Genomic DNA, 11508 nt, shown 5'->3' with positions numbered 1-11508 from the left:
GGGAGGGAATGATGCTGAAGCTGAAACTCTAGTACTTTGGCCACCTCATGCAAAGAGTTGACTCACTGGAAAAGACTCTGATGCTGGAAGGGACTGGGGGCAGGAGGAAAAGGGGACGACAGAGGATGAGATGGCTGGATGGCATCACTGACTCAATGGACGTGAGTCTGAGTGAACTCCAGGAGTTGGAGGGTGATGGACAGGGAGGCCTGGGGTGCTGCGATTCATGGGGTCGCAAAGAGTCAGACACGACTGAGCGACTGAACTGAACTGAACTGAAACAACACATAAGGGAGGAATGATGGCCAGCGATACACTGGGTGTCCATGCAGCATTTCGCTGGTTTAAACTTAGGTTTTAATGGGGCTGTTCACATGCAAATACCTGCTTGCATTTCCACAACGAGGCTACACTTCCTAGCTTGGATTTTATTGCCAGGGATTCAGGTCCAGAAATAATACCTCCACATTATCATAGTCCTACTCCAGGCTCACTTCACCCAAAAAGAAACAGCTAGCTCTGGTGACAGGTTTTATACTAATGATAAACGTACACATTTTGGTAATGCGAACAAGTAACCATTTCCCCATTTCTGTGATTTTAAAGTACACATTAGTTACTAGAGTTCTTCCTCAATTTGATGTCAACCTCTCCCTTCTTTGAGAGTGATACTGTTGTCTGAAAACTGACCATTAGAATTTCTCCTGTTTTATGTCAAAGTCTCCATGGCTTCTAGTTAATCCTACTTGCTACAAAGCCATGTCCTGTGGACACTTGCTTCTGATATGATGACCCGCCTTGGCACGGTGTCCAGCGCATGGCAGGGGTGCAGCAAACCCAGGGGGCTGGGGACCAATGCCTGTCATCTGACCTCAAGTCTGCAAGGTCTCATGCAAAGACTCCATAGACATCATTAGTTGAGAGAAACTGCACAGGAACCAGGGTGTGCAGAATAAACCACAGAGCGCTCCAATCTAGTGGCTTCCACCTTCAGAGAAACGGAGCTGGACTTCCTTATGGAGAGACTGACACAGCTGATGGTCTTGGGAGTCTCCCCAATGATCACTGTCAGTAACAAACTAAGCAAAAGACAGGAGTCCGTTCTGAGTCACCTGAATCAAGGCTCCAGTGTCTTCACTGAGCTTGTCATCATGCTTGAACTCCACGGTCACGGCCTTGTCACAGTCGATGGCTGCCATCTCTACGTCGGTGGTGTTGTTCATATAAATGCCCCCAAAGAAGTCAGTGGCTCTGAAACCTGAGGAAAAACAGAAGTTTTGTTTCTCCTTATTTTACTGTCATTTTCTTTGTTGGCCTGTTGTTAGTTTCAAGAGGAAGCAATTATACATCAGAGACCTGAAAAACAGTATAAATGGAAGTACCTGTGCTGGTGCGAACCCGCATAATAGCATCAAATCCTATTTTCTTCTCAATATCATTTCTGAGGTCATTCAAAAACTGTTGGCTGTCCAAGTGCATCTAAAAAATAAAGGACGATCATGTCCACCAGGTGGCAGTAAAATACTGAAAACAATTCTTTTAAAAAAAAAAAAATTGATTAAAACCTCGTTTATCCAGAAATCTTAAGGTTCTGAAAGCCCTTTCAATGTTATTTCATTTGTAATCTTTGATCTTATCAAATCCCTTAGCTAGTTTACAAAATAAGTACGTAGCTATGCAATTAAAAATAATTGCATTCATCAAAATAAAGATGATGAACATTTGTCACATTTGTTGGGGGATCACTCCTTCCCACTCCATGTTTCCATGTGGAGGTATACACGTCAGAGGCGCCTCCTCACCCCTTCTCAGGTGAGGGCAGGTGACGTCTGAGTTTGGGACAAGGAGCCAGAGGGCAGAGCTCAGCCTCTTCTGCAGCCTCTGGGTGGGGCGGTGGGGGCGGGCAGCCTGCAGGAGGCACGCATTGCCTGGCCCTCAATATTGGAGCGCGCAAAGACCAGGGTCCACAGGAGACGCTTCTGTCTGCGCCCACCCTGTGCCTGGTGGTGTCTGTCTCACCACCAGAGATAGACACCACCAGACAGACACCATGGAGGGGAAAGGCGTAGCAAGCAAGCCCCACAGACCTGGGTCCCTTCCAGTGCTGACATCCTGATCACCTCTTGACTCAGTTAAGGCTTGGAAGAGGGGGTATAATGAACTGACCCCTTCAAACCATAACAATTTAAAACAAAACATGGTCACTTTAAAAAACAATCTTAAATATACGGAATATAAAGTTTTATACAACATATAAACATTTTATAGAAAATATTATTTCCCTCCAACAAGGAAGCTACACTGATATTCAAACCTGAGGCTGAATTGAGCTCAGTCTGTTGCCATACCTTAGGAAGCAGGAAAGCAAATTTTTTTCTGTAATTTTTTTAAAAATTTCTTTTTGATTGAAGGATAATTGCTTTACAGTATTGTGTTGGTTTCTACCGCACAGCAACGTGAATCAGCCCTAAGTATGCTTACATCCCCTCCATCCTAAGCCTGCATCCCACCCCGTCTAGGTCGTCGCAGAGCCCCGGGCTGAGCTCCCTGGCTACACATCAGGTCCCCGCTGGCTAGTGTTTGACACACGGTCGCGTGTGTATGCCAGTGCTACGCTCCCATTTCGTCCCGCCCTCTCCTTCCCAGGAAAGCAATTCTTAACCACCGGTCCATCCTTTTCCATCGGCTCCAGAGTTCACATTTGTCGGTTGCCCACAAGGGGGCGCAGCTCTCTTAAGTTCCGAGAGGCAGGAGGAAACCCGGGAACAGACAGCGGGCATTTACCTGGAAGCTGTTGTATTTGTAGAGCGTCCCCCCCGTGAGCTGAGGCACGAGCCCCAGGGAGGCCACGTCCACGTACTGACTGGGGAAGAGGAAGAGGGTCACGCAGCAGCCGTGAGCCACGCAGTCTTTGGCCAGAGAGTCGTAGATGTTGGTCTGAGGCTGGAAAAGTATCTGAAGAAAAGGACGCACAGAGGGGGAATGAAACCCACGGAACGTTTCTGTTGTTAGTTTCTACTGTGTTCTCCGGGCTGAGGAAGCAAGCTGTGGTGTTCCCCAGCGTAGCGGCTGTGGTCGAGCGCCTCGTGTGCCAGGCGTGTGCCACGTGAAGTGCACGCATGTGCGTGGTGTCATCTGACCCCCTGATGACTCCAGGGACGCTGACGCCGCTGCCCTCCCTGCACAGGCCAAGATGAGGCGACCTGTCTGGGGTCCCATGGCCCCGGCTGGACGCCTGCCTCACGGCTCACCCTGCCCCCTGACTGGGTCCCAGGGCAACACCTCAGAGGATTTGAGCAAAGCGTATTCTGAGCCCCAGGCACCTCAGGACTGCCGTCCTAGGGGGCTGTCCATCACTTTCACCCTCTACCTGACCTTTCTGCATTTTCCCCCATTTCTCCCATCCCCGTAACAGTCTTACCAACCAGTGTCTTACACGGGTTATACATGAAGCAGCTTGAGATTTTATCTTAATGTAGGTCAGATATCACTTTCCCTAGGAATATACAGTTTCCTAAATTATTTATAATTCACAATCTTCCTTACAATGTACAGTACCCTGGATTTATACATTTAACTTTGCCCCCTTTCCTACACAAATCACACATGCCCTCTCTCTCTATTCTCTTGTAAGAACTGACATGACATTTCAAAGGGCAGCTGTTTACAAATACCTTTTCTTTGTCTGTATTAATCATTTTTTTGTCATCTCTGTTTTTGAGCTTCCCTGGTGCTTCTGCAGTTGGCAAAGAGGAATGGAAGATGAACAGCTTCCCAGGACAGTCTGCTGCCTTTAAAAAAAGAAAAAAGAAAAAAAAAAAGACTTCGGTGGGAAAGTTTTATTGTAAGGGACTCAGAAAAATAAAATATAAGTCCTTTCTATGAGCCGAGCACTGTATACATCTCATTAATCCTCACAATAACCTTGTTTGTGCCTTATATAGACTGGGGAACGGCTCAGGGAAGCTGAGAGATCTGCTTCAAGTCAAACAACCTGTAAATGAAAGAGACTATAAATATGAACATATCGGCTGCACTGCGGGGCTTGCAGAACCCGCAGCCGGGACAGAAGCCAGGCCCCAAGCAGTGACAGCACGGAGTGCCAACCCCTGGACCACCGGGAATCCCCAAAGAGCCAACACTTAAATGTAGGTCTCTGTACCATGATGTTTTAAACACCTGGTAAAATGATGTGTCCAAGTAAAAATACTTTCTCCTTTAGCTAACACAAGTCTTTCAGAACCAGGTGAATCCCAAAAGTAGAAGTTTCGATTCCCAGGATCCTGATGGAATAGGAGCTCTTCTTTGAAACCGTCAGTAAACACACATGACACCTGCAGTGCTACCCGAGGAGGAATGCGCAAGAATGCAGTGGTGCTGCGGCAACATGAGCCAGAGGAACCAGCTTTCAGGCAAGAGGACAGAAGGAAAAAATGTGGGATCACGATGACCCTGTCGACCTGTAGTCCTTGGGAAGTAACAGAGCCCAGGTGGGCGCCATGAACATCGACTCAGCACTAAGATTTAAAATCTTATTTAAGGAGCTGAAGTAGAAGTAGCCTATGAGCAAAGCTTACTGAAAGTAGTTAACGCGAGATACTGCCCCCCTGCAGTCCTGCCTCTCTCCAAGTCGCCTGGGCACATTGTTGCCTCGAAACGAAGACAACCGTTCTGATCACAGAGCTGGCTTTTCTCCCTGTGATGCCTGAAGGCTTTCCATTACAGGATAAAGTCCACATCCCTTTATCTGGGCGGGAAGGCCAGGAAACGGTGGGATGTGTTACACCAACATTTGCTGTGTGCAGCTCTGCCCAAGACCTTCACACACATTTCTTATTTCATGCTGACAACCTGGGGAAGAAGGTAGGGCTGCATGTTAAGGTCAGGAGACTGGATGGCCAGTCTGGCCCAGGTCACACAGCATGGAAAAAGAGTTTCAAGGCCCTTTGGAGCTGAGTCTGAATCTGTTTTCCAGTCTAATCTTCTTGCCCTGACCATCCCCTACACTGGAAGTTCTAACCCTTCCTGCTTTCCTGGAGTACACCATATGCTTTACACACCTCTTTCTCTTTGCACTGTCCCCTCTGGCTGGAATACATCTCTCCCTTTCTGTGACCTGGAGCGGTGTGTGCAAAGATGGGGTTCAGTGGCACAAGCTGGTGTGCCCGGGTCAGCTGCAAAATGTGTTGGGAAGTTATTGCTAATAATCAGGTATGTGGGTTTGTGACTAACTTCCTCAAAAAGCAAATGAAGAGAACTCAAAGTTAGCCCAATCCTAATGCGTCTCACCATGTGACATTCTGATGTGCTGTGTGGACTGGGTCCCAGCGGGAGGGTCCCCACTGATACCCTGGGGAGGGGAGGTAACCCAAGCCCCACCTCATCTTTGCTGTGGGACTCAGTATGAGCAGCAGTTTTACTGTTGCCCGAGACTTCTATTACAAATTACTGACAGACACAACATTAATGAGGAGGAGGGAAGGCCGCCTTCTTGTAAAGAGTAACGAGCATGGACAGTGGCCCTCCACGTGCAGACATAGCACAGGAGACGCAAGCTGTCAACACTCCAGCCAAGACACACACTAGTTCCAATAACCGAATCCTAGTAACATTTCCAGTGATACTGATAACAACACATTCAAGGTTTTGAAATTCCATGACTAAATTTTTTTCATTTTTATCACTTTTACAAAAGTATTTTTTTGTCTTAATTCAAGTAGCAGAAAAGGTATAAAACCTTTCTTAAAAGTCTATCTTTTCCTTGACTTTTCTTGCCTTACCTGCCCAATTTCCCTAAGGAATTTATTATCAAAAATTCTTCTATCCATCTAGATCTTTGCTATCCATGGAAGGATTGTAATTTTATACCACAGGAGTTAAGATCATGGGTATAGTTCCTATCTGCATGGGTTTAGAATCCCAGCCATTCTATTAGCTAAATGACACTGGGCAAAATATTTAACTTCTCTAAGCCTCAATGGGGCTTCCCTTGTGGCTCAGCTATTAAAGAATCCGCCTGCAGTGCAGTAGACCTGGGTTCAATCCCTGGATTGGGAAGATCCTCTGGAGAAGGGAAAGGTTACCCACTTCAGTATTCTGGCCTGGAGAGTTCCATGGACTGTATAGACCATGGGGTTGCAAAGAGCTGGACACGACTGAGCGACTTTCTCTTTCACTTTCATGCTTCAATTACCTAATTATATGACATAGGAATCATTGTAACTATTATACAAAAATATTGAGAGAATTCAATGATCCAGGACATGGTGTTAATCATAATTACACATACATGATTGCCTAGTTAATATTACCCATTGAGTAAAACTCTGAAGGAAAAACGATAAAGTATAATATTAGAGGAAAAAAATTAAGAAGCCATATTTATCTTTTTTCTTTATATATGTAATGGCTACTAATTTCAGACTTCTAATTGCATTAATCACATCCTTTAAAAAACCTTTGATAGGTAGCAATAAAAGAAAGAGCTCCTATGGCTTCATATGCTTTATGTCCCTGCAAAATGTTATGTTTCTGCCAGAATCTGGTTGTGCCCACATGAGGGTATCACACAGGATTAGACGAGTGACGCGTCATTCTCGTTATGATGGAGACAGGTTGAGGAGGGCTGACCTGGAGAACCCACTATTCAAAACTCACCTCCAGCGCCCTTTCTTCCGAGAGAGGTTCTCATCGCCTCGGCAGGGCTGCCTGCCTCTTCCTCTCTGCCCCCACTCTGCTTTGTAGGTGAGGCTTTTCTGGAATTCATGACACCTCATGTATTCTGCCATCTTCCAGGATCTCTGGTCCAGCAGAAGGCAGGCCTGGGGCCTTCCTCGCATGTGTTTCCCTAGCACAGCGCCCTCCCTGCGCCCACCTCAGGTCTGGCCCCTCACCCCACAGGTGCCCCATGAATTCCTATGGAGGGATGGTGGTGACACAGCATCTGGAAACCAAACTGAAGCATTCATGAAGACGACTGAGAGATGAACTCCCCGCATCTAACGATGTATTTGAAGCATAACCTCCAAAGGCCATTTCCCTCCAACTTTTTGGCTAACTCTGTTTATCTCGTTTTATGGGAAAGTGAAAGCTAACTCAGAAATCTGTTCTGAGGCCAACTTGAAAGACATTGCCAGCAATTCACATACAGTTGGGTTATGAGTGTCAGATTTTAAAATAGGTGCAGATTTTGAAAGACTATATATAAAAAAAAATACACTAAGAGTGCAAGGGGCTGTCACGACGGAGGCGTGTACAACAGAAAACAGAACTGGCGTGTGTGTGAGAACGCTCCAACAAGCCCCTTTGTATCTTTGTGACAAATCCACGCGTGTTTTATGTCCATTTTTGTCTTCCGTCTTTGCTTCAAAAAGTTTATTACAACTAGTTATATATAGCTTTGACTTGGCATCTATCCGATAGAAGGTAAAGCTATAATTCAAGTGGGGGAGTCTGGTTCTACAGCGTCTCCACTTGGACACAAGTAACAGGCAGTGCACGCTGCTGTCCTATCGGCTTCTCCTCCGATCCAGGCGGGTGAGGTTCCGGGCTCCGGCCTCCTGGGCAGGATACGCTGAGCTGTTCACTGACCTGCCGCAGACCTGGACGCCCTAGAGGTACTCGTTGCTCTCCTCCCCCACAGCCTTCTTTTGGGGAATATTAGCAATAAACATCATGTCTTGTAGTAGAGTTACATCTCTTCTACACACTGTGAGCAACTTAGAAACAGGGACAGTAGTCCTAACACTGTCTCATAAAACACAGGCATTTAGTCCATCTTTGTTGACTGAAAGAACAAGCGAATGAATGATGTGGTCTCTTCAATATTTAGATACTACCCTGCAGGTTCTCAAAACTGTTAGCCTTCAGCCTGATGATGACTTCAGGCAAGAATTTTAGTACCCTTGTATATGTATATACAAATTTAAAGTGAAGTGAAGTCGCTCAGTCGTGTCCAACTCTTAAACACAAATTTAAGTCTGACTGATTTTTAGCCACACAGGCCCTGAAAGATGATGAGATAATATGACTGTCAAAGGCAGCTGAACTATCGTACACACATCAGACATTTACACATTTTTATACAAACACACAACACATTTATCCTATTTTTTCTTCATCCAAACCTGATAAAGTTGCTTGAGGCAGAAAGTATAACCCACAGACAAGCTCCAACTGTACAACAGTAGTTTCTGCTCTTATACAACAAATTATAATCACCTGGAATCTTCCTGGGAGATGCAGAAGAAACATTTTTCATTAATTTGTTATTTATAGCAATAATCTACTTGTAAAAAAACTTTTGAGGAAACAGACAATTAAAGGCACATCATAATAGAATTACTAAGGCACATGCAGAAATCAGTAGAAAGGTCAGGGAAACTAGAACATCCACCCTAAGGAGTAGTAGTATTTTTTATTGTAGTTCAGGCTAAAACTATGAATTAGAATGCTTATCACAACTGACTCTAGGAAACCAGCTAGTGAATCTTTTCTACACGTTAGAGACTGAATAATGTCTCCACTTCTCTACACAAGAAAGAAAGTTTCTTCATTGTGTTCTTTCTTAATTTAACCATTAGTTTAAAGCATAGAAGAGCTTCTCTGGTATCTCAGCGGTAAAGAATCTGCCTGTTAATATAGGAGACACGGGTTTGATTCCTGGTCCGGGAATATCTTCACATGCCGCGGAGCAACTAAGCCTGTGTTCCACGGCTACTGAGCCCCGGAGCCCGTGTGCCACAGTTAGTGAAACCTGGGGTCGGCAACAAGAGAAGCCACTTCAATGGGAGGCCTGCACACCGTGAGGGTCGCCCCTGCTTACTTCAACTAGGGCAGCAAAGGCCTAGCACAGCTGAATACACAAATTAAATTAAAAATAAATAAAAGCATAGCATGAGACGTTCAGTCATAGTTCAATGAAAAGCATTCTTAGTCCAAGTGTAATGTGAAGTTGGAAGGGTCAGGTATGCAATCTCCTGGGGAGCTAACTTAATGTGAGGATATTCTGAGAGACTGCAGAATGAGTAGCAATTCTTGATGCTGGTGGTTCCTAAATACAGATAATCAGTAAACCGTGGAGCTGATGAATCAGGATCTCTGGAAGTGGGGCCAAAAAGCTGTAGTTTTTAAAAGTACTTGTCCTCTAAACACGTGACCGCACTGACATGAGGTGGGGCCTGGCTGCCTCCTGGGCCTTCTGCAGCCGCGGAGTCTGTTTCAGGGCTGCGGCTGGGGGACATCCTGCCAGCAGGCATGGGGCAGTAACCGCCACCGACAGCGTGACAAACTCTTGTCGTTTTGTAAAGGCAGCTCCTCATCTTCATAGAAAGACAGCTCTTTACCTTCTCCAAAAGGAGCTCATTCTACTTTGTGAGAATAGTGTACTTGTTAACTCTGACTTCTGATTAGTTATATTTAGATGTTCATTTCTTCTCTTTAAACATCAGTGGAAAGGCATATGTTACTCTAACATTAAAACTGCAAGTATAATATAAAAATAAAAAGGAGATCAGCTGAAATGGACTGGCCTCTGCTAAAGGATAAGCAGCTGAGAACACGGGCGGTGCAGTCAGCGTGGTGCTGAGTGACCTCCAAGAACACCCTGCTCATTAAGAACACAGCGCTTTTCCGTCATGTATTGTAACACCACACTTTGGACATGTGGAAAGCACGCACACAAACTGCTCCCTTCGTTTTTCTTTCTAGGATGCTTAGCAGCCTCTAGACCACCTGTGGACTGCAGTGTGGAACCCACTGTGACAAGACAGTATTGCTCCCTTTTAGAAATGATATATGGGGTTGAGCTGGGATGCTGTATGCGTATTTTAATGAAGCCTATATTTTCCATTATGGATGAAACTTTCTGTGTGTGTGCACGCCTATCTTTTTAAAATTTTTATTTACTAGCAACTAAAGAAGAGCCACTCTGCTGTCTTAACTAATGATTTACTGGCTTGCGATTCTCCACTCATCTTTCCTCTCAGGCACGCGCATGTGAATATACTGCTACTCCCAGGACGAACTCTTTAGGGTAGAAAGACCTGTAGCGTCATGTATAACTTATCACATATCAGGAAATTTACATATGAATTTCTAGACACCTTTTCGGAGGAGAGAATAACAACAACTGCAGAACTTTCAAACTGAAACAGATATTTGTCTTTAGCAGTGTGGAATAAAATAGGAATTCCTAAAGTCTTTCTGTAGCCCAAACAATAATCACTGCTGGCTTCCACGGGGTGAAACTTAACATCTCCAAATAGCTTTCGGATATAAAATTTATCTTTAACTTTACATTAAATTAACATGTATTGAGGCTTTTTGAGGGATATCTGCAGGTCTTCGATCTCATCAGTAAATATTATGAAGATCAAAAAACCCAGGCAAGCATCTACACTGGAACCAGACTAAAAACGTCTGGACGCAAAACCTATGTGGAAGTAGTTCATAAACTTAATTCTGTAGGGTTGTTGTTGCTGTTTGTTATTATTGCTAGCCATTTTATCTTAAAAAATTAATTTAAGTGTAACTTTAATAATAAGATTAAAAAACCAATTTCAGGAACTAGCTGTCTAGGCCAAAGGTGACTCCTGTGCTAAGGTAATGATGATTAAGAGTGAAGCACTTTCCAACCATTCTGCCTTCCTAAAATCACTGCCTTTATTACTACGACAATGACCAGAGTCACCTGGGCCCAGCTTCCCAACCAGAGACGTGCCAGCCCCACACCCGCTGGCGTTCGGGAAGGCCCGGTGGCATTTGCTTCTGTCACTGACTGTCACGACTTTGCCCCTGCATGTTTGAAAACCCCAAGGAAGGAGAGAAATGGGGGGTTTTCCTCTTCATATCTGGTAGTTCAGATGTTGTTGCAATAATTTAAAAATAGATCACATAAAGTTCATATGAAAGCCAAAGGGAGGAGCTAAACTGGAAACCCGACAGAATCGGCTGCTCGGATGCTAACAGCACTGGAATGTAAACGCTGGGGGTGAGCTGCGGTCTGGCCATTTCCTCCTGAGATTCGCGGGGAAGTGGGGAACAGCCTCCAGCAAGCTGCATGTTTTAATGAAGGCTGTGTTTTGTTTCATGGATGAAACTTGCCGTGTGTGTGTCATTTTTAAAGTTTACTTACTACCAACCAAAAGTGGCTTCTGCTCACCTTTAGGGCTTCCATGCCGGCCTGGATGACAGGGGCAAAGACGGTCTCATTTTCATTAGAGTCTGCAAACATCTCTGGAATCTGATCCAATAAACTGTAAGAAATGAATGAGCAAAAGGCTTTAAATACTTTGCATATTTATAACAAACATCAGGAAGTAACACATCAAGGCTAAATACATGTGGCGTTTATTTTACACTGAACACCTGGGGGTGAATTTCACAGGTCCCTCCCTCAGGGAATGATATCCTGGCATGGTTTGGCACCAAAATTCATGACTTGGTTGGAAAATTTACAAAAATCACGCTCTTTATAAATGTCACTTTTCTATTGACCACATTTCTGAT

At 44.8% G+C, this 11508-nt stretch overlaps 1 protein-coding gene across 1 annotated transcript in view; it reads right to left on the bottom strand.

Moving 5' to 3' along the window:
• The window catches only part of SEC24D (SEC24 family member D), a 116317-nt gene that overhangs the window by 16861 nt on the left and 87948 nt on the right, over positions 1 to 11508 (bottom strand). Inside the window, exons 12-16 of the mRNA XM_010855231.1 lie at positions 11162 to 11255; positions 3675 to 3791; positions 2785 to 2955; positions 1383 to 1479; positions 1113 to 1258 (exon numbers count right to left, since the gene is read on the bottom strand). Of these exons, the coding sequence (XP_010853533.1) occupies positions 1113 to 1258; positions 1383 to 1479; positions 2785 to 2955; positions 3675 to 3791; positions 11162 to 11255 (625 nt within the window). The remainder of the gene's footprint in view (positions 1 to 1112; positions 1259 to 1382; positions 1480 to 2784; positions 2956 to 3674; positions 3792 to 11161; positions 11256 to 11508) is intronic.

Source organism: Bison bison, unplaced genomic scaffold, assembly GCF_000754665.1.
Source record: "Bison bison bison isolate TAMUID 2011002044 unplaced genomic scaffold, Bison_UMD1.0 scf7180017864361, whole genome shotgun sequence".
NCBI classification, from domain to species: Eukaryota; Metazoa; Chordata; class Mammalia; order Artiodactyla; family Bovidae; genus Bison; species Bison bison.
The sequence above is the reverse complement of the archived record's forward strand: the minus strand, read 5'-3'. Positions and strand labels throughout refer to the sequence as shown.